The following is a 21,953-nucleotide window of genomic DNA, read 5'->3' on the forward strand; positions in this document are numbered from 1 at the left end:
CCCCGAACTGCCACAATACCCTGGCAACACCCCGGGCCACCGCGACACCCCACCCACTCCCCAGGACCGCCCCTTTTTGCAAGCCCCAGGACATGCGCGCGTCCCAGGGCTTGCATGCACCGCCGATCCTATGCAAAATAGGGTTATGTGCATAGCCTTTGAAAATCTGCCCCTATAAGTAATAAGTTGAGAAAGCTACATATATACCCTGCATAGGAGTGAAAATAAGGAAACTGTGCTATTTCTGTTATTTTTCTTTTCTTAGTGAAGCAATGAGAACATTAAAGAGAAAAATTAAAAACCAATAAGCATATTTACCTTCTTTGTTGAATCAAACCTGAGAATCAGCTTTAACACATGAGGAAAGAAAGTTTTGAAAGGATCATTTTCTTTTATAACTAACTTTGTAAAAGGTCACACACACACAAAAACACACATATATACTCTCTTTGGTATTTAAGTCCTTATAGGGAAGGACCCCACAATATTTAGTGAATCAGTTGATTCCCTATCATACTAATCATTCATCCCAACAAGACCTTCTCAAAGTGCTTCCCCTAACAGTGCGAAGGCTGGTGCAGACTTGGAGAATGTATTTACCCATTTTGCTCCTTTTGTATGGAATAATATCCCATTAAGCATTAAGAAAGAGCCTATTTAAAATTTTGGAAAAGCCTGAAATTATAGTTGTTTGCTCAGGCCTAAGGGGAAATATTAGTAGGCTCCCCTAATGGAATTCTGCCAGTTCTTATGCCTTTATGTTTTGGCATAATTCTGGTTCTAAAGATTTTATCTTTAGAACCAGAATTTTAAAATTATATAGTTTATTTCTATTTTATTTTTTATTATGACTTTTTTATATTATCTTTTTTACATTTATTATTTATGATTTGGTTTTATTGTTATATTTTTATTCCTCTTTGTTAAAAATGTATTTATAATTTATTTTGTAAACCATTTTGTTGATGTGGTTAATCAAGTAAAATAAATAAGAAATAATCACCCTGGAATTTATGTAGCTGGGGTTTTATTTGCCTATCCATGGTACATCTTTCTTTTGTTGATTTGGTTTCAATTTACTTAGGTGTAGCCTACTGTAGATATTTCCTAGGCATTCATTAGTTTAGCAATTGATTTGTCAGGGTCTAGGCCAAAAGATACTAGTAGTTGTATATTGTTTGCATATGAGTAGTAGGTGATTTTTCTGATGAGTTATCAAAGTGGTCCTAGAGTTATAGAGTAGCCTAGTGGTTAGAGCAGTAGATTGTGACCCAGTGAGGCCAACGTTCAGACTCCACTGATATTCCTTGTGACCATAGGCAAGTTATTTTACTCTCCATTGCTTCAGGTGCAGACTTAAAGCCCTCTGGGGATAGAGAAATACCTTCAGTACCTGAATGTAATCCACTTTGAAGTATCAAAAGATGAATATAAATAAATAAATACTGAATAATGAGGCCCATAAGATAGATCCCTGCACAACTCCATAGTAGAGAGCATGAGAGTGTGATAATACTTTTCCCAGAGACATAGTTTTAGAACAGTTCAGGAGGAGGGATTTGACTATGAGTCCTAGGATGTCTAGGCTAGTGATTAGGACTTTGTAGTTAATGGTAGGGATGTGCATTCGTTTGCAACATATTGGCAATCTGCAAGGTATACATCCCTATCTGTTCTTTTCATCGGTTCGCGAAATGGATCGCGATACCCCATGAATACAAACATATCATTAGTTTCATTCTTTTGGCTCGCAGTGATTTCCTAGTGGCCGTTTGAAATAGGAGATAGCAAAAACCAGCCCTCTCCTGTGAGTCATAAGTGACCTCACAGCCCTGTCACAGAGTGGGTCAGACAGGTTCGCGAGGAGACCAGAATGCAACCTATCTGAGCTAACTTAGCTAAGCATTTTTTGTAATGCAGCCAAACGCTGTTCTCACTCAGTGCACTGTGACGCTGTTCCTAATGACACAGCACTATTTATAAATGAAGCACACGGCGTGCCATGCACTTTTTTGGCGGGGATGGTAGAGAAGTGGTCCAGGAGGTGGCTGCTGAACTCAGAGCTAGTCTGAGTGTATCAAATCTGTATTCAATTGCTAGCTACTTCTATAGAAAAAGATATTTGTTCGATTTGGCTGCAGTGCCAGCTAGCCCTGGTTTTTTTTTACCTCACTTTTTTAAATCGATCTGAGATGGTCTCTCTGTCAGTGCCACTGAGAGGAGCTGCTAGCACTAGCAGTGGCATTTTACTTCTTATTTTAACCTCTGGGGTAGGTTGCAAGCAGCATTTGGGTGTTGTGGGTGGGAGATAATTTCAATTTATAGCTAGTTTGATAGAATTGCTATTGAAACAGATATTTCATTGATTTTGCTGCTGTGCCAAGCCAGGCTTTTTTGTTAACTGGCATAACTGCAGGGGTGTTTTTTTTTATTGAACTCACTGTCTCTCTGTGATCTTTTAATCCAAGAAGGCATTGCACTGGGCATCAGTAACAGTGGGCACTGGGTAGTTTTTCAGACTCACGTATATTGGGACAGTGGTGGTCGTGGAAGCCAAATCCCCAGTGGGCCTCTTTTGTAGTCACAACTTTGTTGTGTGCACACACATTACATTAGTGCACACATCAAGGTACTGTGCCTGTGGGCACTGCAGCCAGTTTTGCAGACTCACGCATATTGGGACAGTGGTAGTCTCTGAAGGCAAATCCCAAGTGAGCCTCTTTTGTAAATAATTCTTTTAATTGAAATCCCTAGTAGTCACTGACATTAAATCTATAATGTCAGGGAAAGCTAGACATGGTCGAGTGATTGGGACTGGGAGAGGAGGCACCTCAGAAGGGAGTGAAATCCCCCATTAAAATTATAAAGGGACCTGTTCCAATCTAAAATCTCTGGAGGGGCAGGCAATTCCATCCGGAAAAAAATGAAATCTAAAAATGATGCATCGCCACCACCTGTTTCTGACCCTGTAGTTTTGGAGGTGAGGGAAGGAGAGGTTGAGTAATGCAAGACAAAAGGGCGAGACCCAAAAGCAGCAGTGCGACAGCAGTCTCGACTTAGCATTGAAAATGTAGCGCAGGCACTGTTTACTTCTGATTCCGATGAAGAATCATCTTGTGTGGGATTCTCATCATCAGAAATGGAAGAAGTAATAGCTGATGAAGGTTTAGGAGGATTTGTTAGTCCTATCTTAGCCTCCACTTCAGTACTACAGGGGAGAGATGAAACTGATGATGAGGAGGAGGAAGAGCAGTCAGCGCAGGCACAGAGTGTGACTGAATCCCCTGGCATTGCTTCTCAAGGTGCACCCACTACTTCAGCTCCAGTGCCAGCATCCACCCCGAAGGCTATAGAGAAGAGATCACGAAAGATATCTGCAATCTGGAGCCACTTTAAAGAGGTGGAGGACCCGTGTTTTGCTCAGTGTAATTACTTTGTCAGGGCTATTAGCAGAGGCAAGCAAATGGGACATCTATCTAATTTTGGTATGTCACATCATATGAAGAGCCAACACCCAAGAACAGTACTGCCATCTGGGGATGGTGGCAGTACCAGTCAGGGGACCCCTTTTTCCAGGCAGCGTAAAGTGGTTGAAAAGGAGCAGAGTCACCCCACACCCTTAGCCCCTTCTAGCAGTCAGGTGGCAGGCCAGCAGCCCCCTCCCATGTGTCAGAAGTGACAACCCACCATGGAGGAAATGGGGTGGTGTGCGGTAACGCTATCCCAGGGTAGGAAGCAGGCAGCCTCAAAAGTTGTAACTAGGAGCATTGGGGAAATGATTGCCCTTGATGACCAGCCCTTGCAGATAGTGGAGAATGTGGGTTTCAAGCATTTTCTGAAGGTCGTAGTTCCAAATTACAAAGTCCCCTCCAGAACCACATTTAGCAGAAAGGTCATCCTCAGCCTGTACAAGCAGTGTCACACTCACATCCAAGCGCTGCTAGCTAAGGCACAGGGGAGTGTGCATTTCACCTGTGATAGCTGGACCTCCATGAATGCTGCATACTCTTACCTCTCCCTGACAGCACACTGGTGGGACCTAGCTGAGGCAGGGGCAGGCAGCAGGTCTATTATTGAACAAGTATCAGGGTGGAGGTAGGCTTTACTGCACACCCGCCTGTCGGTCAAGGCCCATACCGCAACCAATATTCTAACATCCATCAGACAGATGCTGATGGGCTGGCAACTACACCAGTGAGACAGAAATCCTCAGGCAGGGTTCTTTGTTACAGACAATGGTACAAACATGGCAAAGGCAATAACCGAGGGGCACTTTCAGAACATCCGATGTTTTGCACACACTCTGCACCTGGTAGTGAAGTCAGCTCTGGGGTTGGAGTCCAATCACCAAGAGAATGAATACGTTAATACAGAAGTGCAGGAACATAGCAGCAAACTTCCACAGAAGTGTGAAGGCAGGGCAGGTTCTCCGACAAAAGCAGACTGATTTGGAGATGCCTCACAAGCATCTCATTCAAGACATTGCCACCCGGTGGAATTCTACCTTTATGATGCTGCAGAGGTTAGTGGAGCTGCAGACACCCCTTCATGAACTTTCTGGTTCAATGGAGATAGGTGTGCAGAATCCCCTAGGGCATCATGATTGTTAGTCATGAATCAGCTAGTAAAAATCCTGCAGCCCTTCAAGGATGTCACAGAGGAGCTGAGTTCCAGAAGTGCCACCTTGGCTGACGTCATCCCTATAGTTAATTTCCTAGATGAAAATTTGGAGGGCTTTAAGCAGGGAATGACAGCTGAGGTGCTGCATTGTCTGGACGTTTTGCAGCAGCAGGTGCGAGAGATATTAAGGGCTTTAACAGAAGACCAAACATTCATGCTTGCCACGGTCTATGATCCCCGTGTGAAAGGGAAACTCGCCCTACAGTCCAATTGTCTCTCATTTGTGAAGGACCTGCTGTTACTAAAAATCCGTGAACAGGAGCGCCATAGGCAGAGACAGATTAGGCATGAAGCAAAGGAGGAAACAGTGGGCACTTCAGAGAGTTGTGCTAGCCCAAGCAGAAGCAGCATTCTGTCAGTGACAGCTAGTACCTCCTCCTCCTCCTCCACTTCAGTATGCCAAAGGCTTATTGCTCATAAAGAATCATCTGTTCTACTATGGGCTAGAGAGAAAGCAGCTGGCATGAGTGACTCTCAGCCCACCCAAGCAAAGGAGACACCAGCACAACTGTCAGTGACACGGTATCTCTCAGAGCCCACAGAGGACATGCAGACAAATCCACTGGCTGGCCACACCTAGGCAAAGTGGCTCAGCGATATCTGTCATGGCCACCAACCAGTGTGCCAAGTGAACGTGTATTTTCAATGACAGGGGATATCATGAGCTCTCACCGCTCAAGGCTGGCCCCAGAGTTGATGGAAATGCTAGTGTTTTTGAAATTAAACCTGCCTTTGCTTTGGTTTCCAAATTTTCCCTGTGAATGGCAAGATGAATAAAAGCTATTGAAAGCCTTGCAGCAGCTCCAACTGCCTCCTATGCTCCAGAAAATATCAGCACATGTACCTGACCTGAAATGCTGTGCCTGTCCATCCACTGTCTAGGCTGTACGTCCCTACAAGGGCCTGACCTCAAACGCTGTGCCTGTCCGTCCACTGTCCAAGCCTTACGTCCCTACAAGGGCCTGACCTCTAACGCTGTGCCTGTCTGAATTTAGTTCTGGTATTTCTAATTTCAGTTTCATGTATTTGTGCATCACTTCTTTCCAGAATATTCTTTTCCTGTTTTGCAACATTTGAAATGTAAGAACATAAAAAGCTGACTTAAGATATTTGGAACTTACATAATTCATATGCTTAATAGTTTTCCTGACCTTCATAATATGGGCCATGTTCCCGAAATGTTTCTTAGGTGCCAACAGTAATTTTTCTAGTACTATAGAAAACTGGTACTAGTTGCATGCTAGTTCATCCTCTGTCTTCCCATAGTTTACAGAGGCACTGTGTAAACTAGAAAGTCAACATAGGTTGATATTGTAGATTTGAGTAGTGTTTTTCTTATTTCTGAGAGCTCTTCATGTTCCTTTGTCATGAGCTGAAGTGTATAAGTATAGTTAATAGCTTCTGGGTATTCACAAATAATCTCCAGATCAGTTCTTGCTTCACAAATGGCAGTCTCTATTGCTCTAAAAGCAACCTCTGTTTAATTATCTTTCTGAAATGAAAAAGATGCCATAGTTCAAGAAGAAGTGACAGATCAAACCACAACATACCTGCCCAAAGGAAATCCTCTAATGCTGTGCCTGTCTGTCCAGGGCTTAAGTCCCTAAAAGGGCTTGACCTCTATTCTTGAATGCTGTGCCTGCCTGTCCGTTTACGCCCCTACGAGGGCTTGAAAACTATCCTTGAATGCTGTGCCTGCTGCCTGTCCACCCAGGCTTTATGCCCATATAAGGGCCTGTCCTCTAATGCTGTGCTTGTCCCTCCAGGCCTTATGTCCCTATAAGGGCTTGACCTCTAATGCTGTGCCTATCCGTCCAGGCCTTAAGTCCCTAAAAGGGCTTGACCTCTATCCTCGATTGCTGTACCTGTCCATCCAGGCCTTATGTCCCTAAAAGGGCTTGACCTCGAATGCTCTACCTGACTGTCCAGGCTTTACGTTTCTAGAAGGCTTTGACCTTGAATGCTGTGCCTGTCTGTCCAGGCCTTATGTCCCTACAAGGGCTTGACCTCAAATGCTGTGCCTGTCCATCCAGGCCTTATGTCCCTACAAGAGCTTGACCTCTATCCTCGAATGCTATGCCTGTCCATCTAGGCTTTACGTCTCTACAAGGGTTTGACCTCGAATGCTGTGCCTGTCTATCCAGGCCTTATGTCCCTACAAGGGCTTGAACTCTATCCTCGATTGCTGTGCCTGTCCATCTAGGCCTTATGTCCCTACAAAAGCTTGACCTCTATCCTCGAATGCTATGCCTATCTGTCCAGGCTTTACGTCTCTACAAGTGTTTGATCTCGAATGCTGTGCCTGTCCATCCAGGCCTTATGTCTCTACAAGGGCTTGACCTCTATCCTCAATTGCTGTGCCTGTCCATCCAGACATTACGTCTCTACAAGGGCTTGACCTCAAATGCTGTGCCTGTCCATCCAGGCCTTATGTCCCTACAAGAGCTTGACCTCTATCCTTAAATGCTGTGCCTGTCCGTCTAGGCATTACATCTCTACTAGGGTTTGACATTGAATGCTGTGCCTGGCTGTCCAGGCCTTATGTCCCTATAAGAGCTTGACCTCTATCCTCGAAGCTATGCCTGTCTGTCCAGACTTTATGTCTCTACTAGGGTTTGACCTCGAATGCTGTGCCTGTCCATTCAGGCCTTATGTCCCTACAAGAGCTTGACCTCTATCCTCGAATGCTATGCCTGTCCATCTAGGCTTTACGTCTCTACAAGGGTTTGACCTCGAATGCTGTGCCTGTCCATCCAGGCCTTATGTCCCTACAAGGGCTTGAACTCTATCCTCGATTGCTGTGCCTGTCCATCTAGGCCTTATGTCCCTACAAAAGCTTGACCTCTATCCTCGAATGCTATGCCTATCTGTCCAGGCTTTACGTCTCTACAAGTGTTTGATCTCGAATGCTGTGCCTGTCCATCCAGGCCTTATGTCTCTACAAGGGCTTGACCTCTATCCTCAATTGCTGTGCCTGTCCATCCAGACATTACGTCTCTACAAGGGCTTGACCTCAAATGCTGTGCCTGTCCATCCAGGCCTTATGTCCCTACAAGAGCTTGACCTCTATCCTTAAATGCTGTGCCTGTCCGTCTAGGCATTACATCTCTACTAGGGTTTGACATTGAATGCTGTGCCTGGCTGTCCAGGCCTTATGTCCCTATAAGAGCTTGACCTCTATCCTTGAAGCTATGCCTGTCTGTCCAGACTTTGTGTCTCTACTAGGGTTTGACCTCGAATGCTGTGCCTGTCCATTCAGGCCTTATGTCTCTACAAGGGCTTGACCTCAAATGCTGTGCTGGTCCATCCAGGCCTTATGTCCCTACAAGAGCTTGCCCTCTATCCTCAAATGCTATGCCTGTCCATCCAGGAATTACATCTCTACAAGGGTTTGACCTTGAATGCTGTGCCTATCCATCCAGCCTTATGTCCCTACAAGGGTTTAATCTCGAATGCTGTGCCTGTCCATCCAGGCCTTATGTCCCTACAAGGGCTTGACCTCTATCCTCGATTGTTGTGCCTGTCCGTCCAGGCCTTATGTCCCTAGACCTTGAATGCTGTGCCTGTCCATCCAGGCCTTATGTCCCTACAAGAGCTTGACCTTTATCCTCGAATGCTATGCTTGTTTGTCCAGGCCTTATGTCCCTACAAGGGCTTGACCTCTATCCTCGATTGCTGTGCCTATCCATCCAGGCTTTACGTCTCTACTAGGGTTTGACCTTGAATGCTGTGATTGTCCGTCCAGGCTTTATGTCCCTAAAAGGGCTTGACCTCAAATACTGTGCCTGTCCAGGCCTTATGTCCCTAAAAGGGCTTGACCTCTATTCTCGAATGCTGTGCCTGTCCGTCCAGGCTTTATGTCCCTAAAAGGGCTTGACCTCTATCCTCGAATGCTGTGCCTGTCCATCCAAGCCTTACATCCCTAAAAGGGCTTGACCTCTATTCTCGAATGCTGTGCCTGTCCATCCAGGCCTTACATCCCTAAAATGGCTTGACCTCTAATGCTGTGCCTGACCGTCCAGGGGCCCTTTCCTGCTCAAAGGAAAGGGAACTCTCCTCGGGGTAGCCTATCTCTTAATACCTGTTGACCCATGTTAAACCGCTGTTCACAGTGAGACCTCCTCCACGTCGCCACGCTTTGAAGGCTCATGGTCCACTCTAGGGGCCAACTCATTGCTGGGAGCCTTTCCCTGCTCAAAGGATAGGGAACTCTTCCCGGGGTAGCTGGCTGGCCTATCTCTTAGTACCTGTTGACCCATGTTGAACCACTGTTCACATGGCACCCTCCTGCATATCACTATGCTTTGAAGGCTTATGCTCCACTTTAGGGGCCAACCCATTGTGGGGAGCCCTTTCCTGCTCAAAGGAAAGGGAACTCTCCCCGGGAGTAGCCAACCTGTATCTACCCTCTGACTCATGTTGAACCGCTGTTCACATGCACCCTCCTCCGCCTCGGCCTTGAAAATTCTCATTTGTATATCTGCTACATCCACCAGATTTTAAAAGATCAGCCAGAGCTCACTAGATGCCAATGGAAACACCCCACTCTAGGGGCCAACCCATTACGGGGAGCCCTTTCCTGCTCAAAGGAAAGGGAAATCTCCCCAGGGCCAGCCTGTCTTGCCCCTATGAAAACCACAGGGACCTGACTACCTCAGCTCTGCCAGCCTGTCTTGCCCCTATCAACTTTCTGCCACTCTGCCTTGTTGCCATATACCAGATGACTCACTCAACTCCTTGTGGTGTTCTGGCTACTATCATGGTTGCTCAGTGTGTTGGTGTTAGTCTTTCTGCTTGCTATGTTCCCCCTTCATTGTGCTGTAGGATGTTGATGCCACTTGTCTTGCCACTTTGCCTGTTGTGCTTCCTTTGAGGGTTCATGCAACTGTTATCGGTGCTCTCTTTTGAAGCTGTGGTGTGTTTTTTACACTCTCGCTGCTGTTTTGCACCTCTGTTAAAGCACTCTTCTTGCCACTCCTGGTACCCCTTTTCCCCTTTAAAGTGCCTTAGGCTATTCATGCCACTTTGGTGCCACTTTGCCACTTTGGTGCCACTTTGCCACAGTCTAAGAACCTTGGAGTGAGTGGCAGACAGTAGACAGAGGCAGGAGAAGAAAAAAAAGATTGTGTCCATGGGAGAGATGAGGAAAAAGAATGTAACAGGGAGGGTTTGGAAGGCAATGGAAGATTGTGATGACTTAGGGCTTCTAGAGGAGAAAGAAGGCCGTGGCAGGAATTTGCATCAGGAGAAGGAAGATTGTGGTGGCCAAGAGTCAGGGGAGAAGACTATGCAGCAAATGCTTAAGGCGGCAGAGGACATTGGAGACAGCAGCCAGAGTTAGGATGGCAAAGACAGCTGGTCAACCAGCAGTAGTAGCAGAAGGAGAAAGCTTCAGCATCACTAGTTTTTACAGTTCCATGCAAATACTGCAGCAGAATACAGATTCTAGTCATTGCAGCTACAGTTACGACAAACCAGGGGTCTTGCTTATATCAAAACTGTGCACAGAAACCTCTATTTAAGTTACTCCAGTCCATGGCTTTTGAAGGACAATACACAAAGACTGTGGGTGCTTTAATCATTAAAAGTTACAAGCAAACTTAACTGCTATTTTAAAATACAGAATCATGTAAATATTTTAGATGATATGATTGATTATTATAATGAAATTATTGCTTTGGTTGAATTAGATGCATTGTTACAGGTTCAGTTGATGTTTTATGTATGCAGTACTCTGATTATTAAGTGGCTATTTATATCCGTTCCACAGTTAACAAGAGTTTTGAATGTTTAACTATAATGTATTTACCTAAGAAAAAGATGGTACACAATAAATCACTGGTGCTATAAAATAGGGAAAAGGCGAGACCTGAGGAGTTTGGAATTCCCATCGCAACTACCAACACACACCTAACTCACTGAGTCAATTTGATCTCTGATCCTGTTAAAAATCCCAAAAGCCAAAACTAGATACAGCCTGCGTCAGATGATGTCAGATTGAGCCAATATTCCAGAGCATGGTATAAGGAGACATTAGACTACCCAAAAGACATGGTTTGACTGAAACATTAACCCTAGACCACCTCAAATTTCTTAGGGCACATTTAAAAAATCGGCAATGCTAATTCTAATGTCATGGCACCTGCGGTATAATACGGCCTAATACATATACATGGAGCTTCAAATGATGATTACTGTGTGCCCACAGGCCTGCTTTTCTCTATTGAACAAAACAAAGAGTTCTCACAATAGTGTGGCAATTGTCAGCATCAAGCTGATGGGTCACACTTACAGACTGACTGGGTTCAAGAATGTGTGTGTGTGTGTGTGTGTGTGTGTGTGTGTGTGTTGGGGTCTGGTGGGAAGAGCAGTTCTCAAACTATCCACATTGAGACAAAGTCCACAGGCACTTTTTAATTGCAGCCCATTGCATCAGTTTTCAAAGTGAAAGTGCTTGCCTGCTGTCAGTTTGATTTTAGCCACAGGTGCCCAGATATTTTGGGCATTGCAACCTCCTGCTTTTTGGGGAGGTGGGTTTTCCATAGAAAATAACGCATGGAGATTTGAAAATGTAATCTATAAAGCTGTCCTCCTCCTCTGACCTAACTGCACACCCACAAATAGCTACTGAAAATGTGGCTAAAATCACCCATGCTGGGGAATCTCCTGCATATTTTTAACTGAATCAAGAGAGGGCCATTTTCAGCCAGCCAATATATGTGTATAAATTGTTCTGACTATGCATATGTCCTTGAAAATTGCCCTCTTAAGAGTCTGGGATTTGAATTCAGTCACAGAAAAATATTTTATATAGTTCCGTGTCTACTTTACATTAAATAGTTCTGTCTAAATACATATATTTAATTTTTTTTAATAGGCACTTGGGATATTACTGTCATAACTAGTGACATTCACAGTACTGGTGCTAATGCTGAAGTGACCTTAATGATTTGCTGTAAGAAGGGCACATATGGTCCAGTCTTGTTTCCTAGAGGATCTCTTACTCAGAGGAAGACTTATCATACCAGTATAGAGTTAGATAAGAAATACGGAGCTATCCAGAAAGTGCGCCTGCAAATGGAGGATGGAAGAGATGAAGAACGTTGGCATTGCTGTGAGGTAAAAATCACAGGTTTCTTTTAAAATTATAAATCTCACAGAGCAGTGGATCACAAATTCAGTACTTCATCTGTCTCCCTAGAGGTTCATAAGGCAGAAGAATATATTCTGCACAGTAGGGTCCAAGCCTGAGAGAAAATCCCACATCACTGCTAGTTCTGCTAATAAAAAGTCAATATATGAGTCCTTTTTCTTTAGAGGATATAATCAGACAGGCAAATGTGCTAAAAGCTGGTGCTAAATTACTGCTAATATGTGCTTAAAATTAGTGCACAGTTTTTAGTGAAACTGCATTAGTCATTCTGTTTACTACTGATGAAGTAAATTAATAATATATATGCTGCACAAGCACTATGCATGCATTATGCATAGTATTAAAATTAGTACAGAGATGCCCGAGGTAGAAAGAAAAGTGAGTAAATTCCATCCTATCCACCAAATTCAATACAAAATAACATTTCCTCCCTGATTCAGCACTGATTCCTCCCTGATTCCCAGCCTCCTGATCAATGATAAATGAGGTATCACCTCTCGATCCCCCTCTCTATAACCCCATCACCCCAATTCAATACAAAATGACTCTTCTGCTTGTTCAATTGAAAAATGAATGATCCCCCACCCTCCCATTACACCCAAAGGTTCCTAATGCTGAGTTGGCAGGAGGACACAGCCTTACATCCTAACTGAATCAGGCAGGTGGGAGGAATGATCTGGAAATGACAGCACCTGTCTTTTTATACTAGTAGTTTACTGCTGGCACCTGAGAGAAGCTAAACTTAAATTCCTAAAAGAGCACTTTGAATTTAGCTTCCTCTCGTGAGGATCCTGGCTGGCAGCTATGCAGCCTTCTTTCCAGCAGGGGCCCTCAGTGAGCTGTGCTCTGTGCTGTGCAAGTCCGGCCTCTAGGGTTCATGACGCAGCACTACCAAGCTACTTAAGCCTGCCTTCACCCTTCAGGCCTTGCTCTCTTGATTATGCCTGCTGCTGGTTTTTAGTCTACCTTGCTCTGCGTCTTGCCTTGGCCCCTAATCTGTGTTTGTTTAGTCTGTTTATTTGCTCTTAGGGGTTGACATCTGCTTGTTAGAGTGTTTGTTATATATTTTGTTTGTTTCTTCCTTGTTGGTACGCTCCCTTATCTTGTGTAACCCCTGGTCCATTGGGGCCACCCTCTCAGCTTTGGGGGGCATGGGGCGAACCACCCAAAGTGAGGAAAAACAAAGTCTCTCATGGGCCGTGGGAAAGGGTGGGTAGATTAACCTGTGGGGCCAAACTGGGCCGAGGACACACACACAGTTTTGCACCACTAAATAAGACAAATGTCCACTCCACCAAGGGGTGCTCCAAACTAAAAGACAGTTGATTCCATAGAGTTCTTCAATCAAACTAAAGCGAAACAGTCAAGACAGAAAAAAAAACATTCCAAAAATCTCAAATGCAGGTTGTATAAATTCCACAGATCTCATACTCCGTTTACAATCCCTTCTCTTTGACCTAGCTAGACCCTGTTACTGTCCTTAACAGGGTCTAATTAGGGCTTTAGTTACTCAGTGACCTGATCAGCTCAAAGACGACACCTCTCTCTAGAGAGGAGCCCTGTAGCAAGTTCCTGCTGGCCCAGTTTGGCTCCTGGTCCAAGCAAATTGCAACCACAGTTACATTAGTCTTTTTTTTCCCCCTCAGCCTTCCCAAGACATTGGTGGAGTACCTCTGCCTGACTCCTGCTTCTCCCTCCCTATAACCCTGGGAGAGAGTCACAGCTACATCCTCCTGCTTGCCTGGTCACTCTAGAGAAGCCACAGACCAAATGTAGTCAGGGTTTTTTTTTAACTTTCTCCTAAACTATGCCCTTAGAGACTGTACCAAACTGACTGTCAAGGAGTTGTTTGCAACTCTGACCAAAAGATGACTTTTAAGTCACTGGAACCTTTCCTGCTCACATTAAGGGAACCCTTATAGGATTTCCCTTTGAAGGAAAACAGCCAGTTCAATATTTACATACTTCTGTTTGTTATGGGGCACCATTTTGTTCTCCCCTTGTCTTGCCCAAGTGGGCGTCCTCTTGTTTCCCTTTTCTCAATTCCATCCAGCCACCAAAACCCAAAGACAAACTGAGGAGGAGATGGCTGATACAGGTAAAGACCCAAAACTGCCTGCCCCTGCTCCTGCCAGCCTTGTTCCTGAATCCAGCATATTCCAGTCCTTGGCTTTTCCCTTATACTGGCCAGACTGTGGCCTGACATCAGATTGAGGCCAGTAGAATCCCCTAGGAGTGGCAAAATGGACCACAACAAGCCTGGTTTTATTTCCGGACTCCATTTTCAGTCTTGTGCTGCAGGTTTTCCTTCCTGGATCCTCTCAATTTTTCATGCCACAGCCTGCAACCAGGCAGTTATGTGGTAGATTTTCTGTCTTTTGAAAAACTCTGCTTCCTAGTGTGTAGACAGGTGGACTCAGGACCAGTGGGTTTATGCTCCCCTGCCAGCAGATTGAGATGGAGCAAGCTGACTTCACAATATAAATAACACTGCAGTGACCCCCAGCCTCCAGTATTCTCCTTCTCCAGCAGATGGTGGCCATGCATCTCCCTATGGGGATTGCTTTGAGCTTTTTGAAAGGAGAAATTTGAAATTCTAAATTTAGAAAAAGAAAGCCCCGCTATCCTGTGGTGATACCTAATGGGCCCTCCTCCAGTTGAAAATTCCTGAGACAATTTCCATGGTCCCTCAGAGGTGTGCCTTGGTCTAGTAACTGGGTTTCCCGGTGTGGATTTAGCTGCTAATTCAGCTGAAAGGCAGCAGGTGCAGGATGCCCAAGCGAGGCAGTGATGGCAGATGCCCTCTTCCCCCACAGCTGGAGGCTGTGTCTGTACTCAGCAGGTAAGCGCTGAGCTCAGGTAAGGTTTAAAAAAAAAAAAAAAAGGAGAAAGTTTTACCTGAATCAGAGACAGTTAAAGGAGTTTCAGGATTTCCTCCACTGTCTGGCTCCATTTGCCAATGGAAATATGCTCCCGCCTCCAGTGGTGGTATCAGGAAGATAATCTGAAAAAGGGTCTCTCTGGTCTGGTTGGTACTAATGACAGATGCAATTCTCCATGGTTGGGGGGCTCACTGTCTGGAGTTTATGGCCCAGGAGTGCTGGAATGCCGAAGACTCCCACTGGAACATCAGTTGTCCAGGCAGTACAGCTGGCATGCTTGCAGTGCAGCCACAGGCTGTGGAATTAAGCTGTTCACATGATGTCGGACAACGCGACAACAGTGGCCTATATCAATCACCATGGAGGAACCAAGAGCCAGCAAGTGTTGCAGGAAATAGACCAGCTGATGGAATGGGCGGAAGGTCATCTGCAGATGATCTCGGCCTCTCACATTGCAGGAAAAGACAACATAAGCGTAGACTTTCTCAGCAGAGAGAGTCTGGATCCAGGAGAGTGGGTGTTGTCAGCCGAGGTGTTTCAGCTGTTGTGGATTACTGGGGCCTTCCGATCCTAGACCTGCTGGCTACTTCTTGAAATGTGAAGGTTCCTCGCTTATATTTATTTATGTGATTTATATACTGTCATTCCATGTGAGATTTGTGGTCCCTGGGAAAAGATGCTCTCATACAGGTCTGGCAGGAAGACAAATTGCTTTATGCCTTTCCTCCGAGGCCCTAGCTGGGCAGGATAATTCTCAAGATTGAAGGCCACAGGGAGCTAGTACACCTGGTGGTACCAGATTGGCCCAGGCATCCATGGTATATGGATTTGTGACAATTCCTGGTGGAGGTCCCCCTTCGTCTTCTGCCATACTTGGATGTGCTTCAGCAGGGACCAGTTCTTCACAAGGAACCGATTCGATTCTGTCTTATGGTTTGTCCCTTGAATTGGGCTCACCTGTTAAAGCGTGGTTATTCCTCTGCATGATTGCCATTTTACTCTGTGCTTGCAAGTTCTCTTCTTCCTTGGCTTATGTGTGGGTTTGAAGAGTTTTTGAGGCCTGGTGTGAGGAGCGGGGTGTTCTTCCTCGTTCAGTTAAGATCCCTCTCATTCTGGATTTTTTCCAGAATGGATAAAATAAAGGCTTGGCCCTAAATTCCTTGAAGTTGCAGGTTGCGGCTTTTGCCTCTTTCAGAGGCCTGGTAAATGGTGTTTCCTTGTCATCTTGTCTGATGTGGCTCATTTTTTGAAGGGAGTAAAGCATCTGAGGCCTCTCGTGTGGAATCTTAGGCCTCAGTGTGGAATCTTAATTTGGTGCTAGACTTTTTGGCAGGCCCTATGTTCCGACCACTGCATAGCCTTTCCTTATGGTTGTTGACTTTATAGACTGTGTTTCTAGTGGCTATATGCTCTGTGCTTCAGATTTATGAGCTACAGGCCTTGTCTTGCTGGGAGCTGTTCCTTTGGGTGACTCTGGGAGCATTACAGTTGCATACTGTTTCATCGTTCTTGCCCAAGGTAGTCTTGAACTTTAATTTGAATCAGTCCATCTCCTTGCCATCCCTGGATAAGGTCAAGGAGGCAGAGGAGTTTCACCTTTTGCACTCCTTGGATGTTAAGTGTCTTGTCGTGTGGTATCTAGAGGTCTCTGAGTCTTTTCTAAAGATGGATCATCTGTTTGTTCTCCATGGCGGAATTAAGCAGGGTGCTCTAGCTTCGTGGACTACCATAGCTCGTTGGGTTAAGGAGGTAGTCACGGCCATGTATGTGGATGCTGAAAATCTGTTACCTACTCAGGTTAGGCCTCATTCCATCAGAGCTCAGGCAGTGTCATAGGTAAAGTTTGTTGTCTCCTGTTGATATCTGCTGAGCTGCAACATGCTCCTCCTTACACACTTTTTCTAGGTTTTATTGTCTGGATGTGCAGGCCCGGAAGGATGCAGCCTTTGCACATGCGGTGTTGGCTCGACCATGGGCAGCTTCTCACCCTGTTGGGGAATAGCTTTGGTACATCCCACTAGTCCTGAGTCTATCTGTCTACACACTAGGAAATGGAGAAATCCACCCTCAACTTCTGCATGAGTATGTCAATAGTCCTTCTGTGGGGCTGTGGGGTCCCATGGGATTACTGGTAAGTGTTTATGCAATCCCTAGGTTGGGGTATCTTGAATCTTATGTTATTTAGAGTTTATGGTTTGTTGAGTACAGTTCTGGTTATCTGTAATCATGTTTTTAATCAAGTTTTTTGCTAGTCTGTCCACAGTTGTTTTTGAAGAGAATATTGGCAGGCTGGGTCACTGCAGAGTTATATATATTGTGACATCAGCTTGTTCAATTTCCATCTGCTGGCAGGGGAACCTAAACCCACTGGTCATGTTCCTAGACCTGCTGGCGACCATCTGTCTACACTAAGGAAAATAAAATTATCAGGTAAGTAATTTCTCCAATTCTTAGCAGTAGAAAACCAGAAGACTGGATTTACTGTCTGTGTCCTGCCAATAGCAGTTCCAGTACTTGTGAGGCTTGCCAGCTTCCTATGTCAGAGACTCCAGCCCTAGCATCAAAAAAGGCAGCCAAGCCTGCCTTAATTACTACAGCCTAACCCAAGCCAGTCTCAGCAGAACAGGTTCCAGCTCTGAATAATCCAGCACATGCTTTGCAGAACCTACCAGCTTGAGTTAAAACTATTTCAAGGCAAGATACCCTTGCTTTAACAGGGGCCATAGAGCAAATATTGAAATCAATACAGCACACTCAGATCTTTTTAAGCAAGATGTTTGTCTTACCTTCAGTTTCTGTGATTTCAATCCAGGTAACTAATTCTAGTTTAGCTTCAATGACCTTAATCTAGCCAGCTGATTCCTGCTCAGAGGTTTGGATTTCAAAGCAGCCAGCTGATGCAAGTCTGACACTAACAAGACTGGTCCTAACACCAAGAGAAGCAACACATGCTGTTTACACAGCCCTTCGTCTGAATCTTTCTTGGTGAAACCTGTCTTAACTTTGGATTTTCCTCAGCCTAGTAGAATTTTAGCTCCAGTAAAGTCTGCCTTAACTCTTAAGAAGCCAACAATTCCAAATTAGCTTTTGTCCCCTGAGCCAGCTCCTGCTTTGCTTCTATGCTTGTGTTTTAGCTAGCCAGATCTAACTGCACTCCGGTACCTATATTCCAGCCAGTTAGTTCTAGTCTTGTCTCTGTGCCTGCATTCAAGCAAGCAGCAGTAGCTGCCTCACAGCCAGCTCCAGAGGATCCAGTGTAATCAGCAGCAGTGGCTGTCTCCCAGTCAACTTCAGTGAATCCAGACCCAGTACCAGCACTTTCAGCTCTGTAGACTCCATTTCCAAATTCCACTCCATATTTTGCAGCACTGAAGACTCTGCTTCCAGATTCTGCTCCAAGTTTTGTTCAATTCCAAGACTCTGACTCCACTCCATTCCAGGCTGACTCTGATCCTGGCACTCAGCTTTAGACATCGTCTGCTCTTAGTAATCCACACCAGCTGGACTCCAACCCTATTCCAGACTTTGTTCCAGATGCCCTAAACCTCCCTTGCAGTTGGGATCTGCGTGAGGAGGCTATCCCAGAGGCAAGGGTGATGCGAGGATCTTGGCTGTATGTTCCTCCTTCCAGCAGGGGCACTCAGTGGGCTGCAATATGTGCTGAGCAATTCCTGCATCTAGGGCTCATGACTCAGTCCTTCCATGCTACTTCAGCCTGCCTCAGCTGCCACTGTCTGCCTCAGTCTGGAATCCTTGTGGCCACTGTTGGTTCTTTAGCCTACCTTGCCTTGGCCCCTTCCTTATTGGTGCACTCCCTAATCTTGTGTTTGTTTTGGGGGACCTTTTTGATATCCCCTTGTTTCTGCAGGCCTGTTCTGCCCAAGTGGGTACCCTCTTTTTCTCCTGTTACCAAGTGTGCTTCTATTGAAGTCCTGCCAGCCACCAGAATGCAAAAGCTCGACCTGAGGGGGGAGGTGGCCGGTACAGGTGAAAACCCAACACCACTTGTCTCTGCTTCTGCCAGCCCTGTTCCTAGGTCCAGCCTACTCCAGTGGTTGTGCAGTGGTTAGTGCAGTCAGAGGATGTGGTTAGTGCAGTTAGTATAGCGGTGTTTAAAAAAGGATTGGATAAGTTCTTGGAGGAGAAGTCCATTACCTGCTATTAAGTTCACTTAGAGAATAGCCACTGCCATTAGCAATGGTTACATGGAATAGACTTAGTTTTTGGGTACTTGCCAGGTTCTTATGGCCTGGATTGGCCACTGTTGGAAACAGGATGCTGGGCTTGATGGACCCTTGGTCTGACCCAGTATGGCATTTTCTTATGTTCTTATGTTCTTAGGAGGCCTGACACTGCTCTGGGGGCCTTTGTACATAGCACGCTAATGACTAATTAAATCCTAAGCATGCTGTGTACCTCTTTAGCATATACCTGGCATATTAATATTTTTAAGTTCCTATACTTAATCCAATACCTAGCAGTCTCTTCCCTCCCCCCACCCCCACCCACACTTCCACTACTGAGGAAGTTGCCTGAAACATTTGGCTACTTACATTTATGATCTTGCTGGACAGCACCGGGGCACCATCAACCTGCCTATATCATCCTGGCCTGTTCGTTTTAACCTAGTTGCCCTATGACTGGTGATGTCACATATAGCTTTTAAACTGGTTTGTTTGGGTTTTTTTTTTTTTTTTTTTTTTTTTTAAAATATGAACATTTTTGTAGATTGGGTAAAATGGCTGTAATTTGGTATCATGTATTTAAACACTACCGGTCATCCAAGTATTTACTACTGAGTAGTGTTATAGTAGGCTGTATGAAAATAATCTGTACACATCTGAGAAAATGTCCCAATATGATTGTCAATTCTAATTATTCTTTGTCTCTTCATGCACTCTCAGGTTACAATTTAATTAACAATGACCATCAATTAATGTGTGGGTAATGGGCAAGTTTTAGGATCACAGTCCAAATATTGCTATTTTTTGACCATTTCTTATGTGTTATACCACAATGGTCATCATTCGTTTTCAGCTGTGATGCAGCAACAAATTGAATAAACAGAAGCTAGCTCATCAGTTACTTCAATTTGTATGCCATTGTAGCTATTTCACAATCATAATCAAAAGTCTGCAATATTCAAATTTCCATTTTATCAGCCTCAATAGCAGCACTTTAAATATTTGTCCTTCACTGTTTGATTTATTATAGTGACTAAATGTGCCTGACAACTCCCCAGAAAGCCCACACAATATTCCTTGTGCTACAAAAAGCTGGGTTAACACTACTCAAGGGGTGAGCAACTCCAGTCCTTCAGGGCTCCTAACTGGTTGGGTTTTCAGGATATTCCTCATGAGATAGATTTGCATGCACATTGCCTCACTTGTATGCACATCTATTTCATACATGTTCATTAGGGCTACCCAGAAAGCCTGACCAATTAGGGACCCTCAAGGACTGAAAATGTACACCCCTACTGTACATGATAGAAAGCAAAATCCTGAAGCTCAGATCGCAGGCCATATTCCACAGATCAAAGCTGAGGTTAGCATTTATATATACGTAAATCAAAAACATCTTTGAAACCCAACTAAGATTTTTTTTTTTTTTTTTTTTTTTAGAGTAGTTGCAGACAGCAGCCATGGTACCTGATTATCCAGGGGTTGCTGTGCACAACCGTGGTCACTGGCATCTACAGCGTGACAGGATTCTAAATTGGCTGCTGGTCTGCTAATGTACAGGGGCTTTAGAGATAATTTTAGAGAAAATTATCTAACATTTTAACTGACATCTTAAAAAGAAAATGGATAGCAAGAATGACAAACATTCCATTCATGTCTCAGCGAAGCTCACGTCAAGATGGCTGTGACACTTTTACGTACAGAGTCACTGACTGTACCACTCTCACATGGAAAACCCGATCTTTCTCCTCTCTTCTTTGTTTCAGATATTTCAATATTTAATTTGTTTATTTCTATTCTACAAGCAGGAGAATGCTTTCCACCAGAAGTCTAGTGATTAATATCGTCATTCCCATCTCTATATAAAATGCCTATAAAGTGGGATGAGTCCAATAGCTCAGGCTACATGTAGTGCACTGCAGTTCAGGGGACATGGATTTGGTTCCTTGTCTTTCAGGGATGATTCAGCTTGAGCACGACATGGAGGTTGCGTCCTCAGGCTCAGAGTGGGAGGGAAGATAGCTGCACAACCATGGCCAGGGGAGCTAGGAAATTAATTTGATAATTATTTAACTAGATGGTGCCTATAATCTAAATCATAAAAATAGTCATGCCTTGGTAAGAAGCTGCCAATTTAGTGTAGGTGACATGACTGTGCTATCATTTGTGTCCTTAAATGTGTCTAAATATAAGCAACTGTAATAAAAACAAAAAGGTTTTTAATTATTTATTTATTTATTTTTTTGCATTTAGGTGCAACTTCAACATAAACAAACTGGAGAAATTCTTGAATTTCCATTTTTTCAAAGTTTGGAAGGCTGCACAGCAGCTGAGCTTCCAGTTCTGATTGCTGGCTGTGATATTCTTACAGGTCTGCTCCTCATAATTTAACCTTATAATTTAATGAGACTACTCTATGAGTGTGTTTTTTCTGCTGTTGTGTCATTTTCATTGAAAACTATGAACTTCAAGTGATTGGTTAATTTATTTATCTATATATAAAAGACTTGTGTCGGTCAGTTGGTTGGTCACTCTGAGGCAGATTTTATAAATCTGCACACACGCATACTTTTGTTCGTGGGATTTCAATAGATATGCGTATCCATTAAAAACCGGGGTCGGCGCGCGCAAGGCTGCCCAAAATCGGCAGCCTGCGCACGTTCCCTCCGAGGCTGCTCCGAAATCAGAAGCGGCCTCGGAGGGAACTTTCCTTTGCCCTCCCCTCACCTTCCCCTCCCTTTCCCTACCTAACCCACCCCCCCGGCCCTATCTAAACCTCCCCCCTACCTCTATCCCGAAAGTTACACCTGCTTCCAGCAGGCGTAATTTTACGCGCACCGGGCCGGCTGCCTCGCTTCATGTTCCGGTCTGGGGGCTGGTCCAGGGGCCGCTGTCACGCCCCCGGAATGCCCCCGGGCCGGAACCACGCCCCCGGACACGCCGCTGAAATGCCATGTCACTCCCGACAGGCCCCCGAAACGCTGCATCACTCCCGGCACGCCCCCGACATGCCCCTCCATGCAAGCCCCGGGACTTACGCGCATCCCGGGGCTT

At 44.9% G+C, this 21,953-nt stretch overlaps 1 protein-coding gene across 1 annotated transcript in view; it reads left to right on the top strand.

The window, feature by feature from the left end:
- The window catches only part of LOC115083385 (lipoxygenase homology domain-containing protein 1-like), a 456,290-nt gene that overhangs the window by 202,891 nt on the left and 231,446 nt on the right, over positions 1 to 21,953 (top strand). Inside the window, exons 15-16 of the mRNA XM_029587186.1 lie at positions 11,558 to 11,799; positions 21,153 to 21,270. Of these exons, the coding sequence (XP_029443046.1) occupies positions 11,558 to 11,799; positions 21,153 to 21,270 (360 nt within the window). The remainder of the gene's footprint in view (positions 1 to 11,557; positions 11,800 to 21,152; positions 21,271 to 21,953) is intronic.

This window comes from Rhinatrema bivittatum, chromosome 2 (assembly GCF_901001135.1).
Source record: "Rhinatrema bivittatum chromosome 2, aRhiBiv1.1, whole genome shotgun sequence".
NCBI lineage: Eukaryota > Metazoa > Chordata > Amphibia > Gymnophiona > Rhinatrematidae > Rhinatrema > Rhinatrema bivittatum.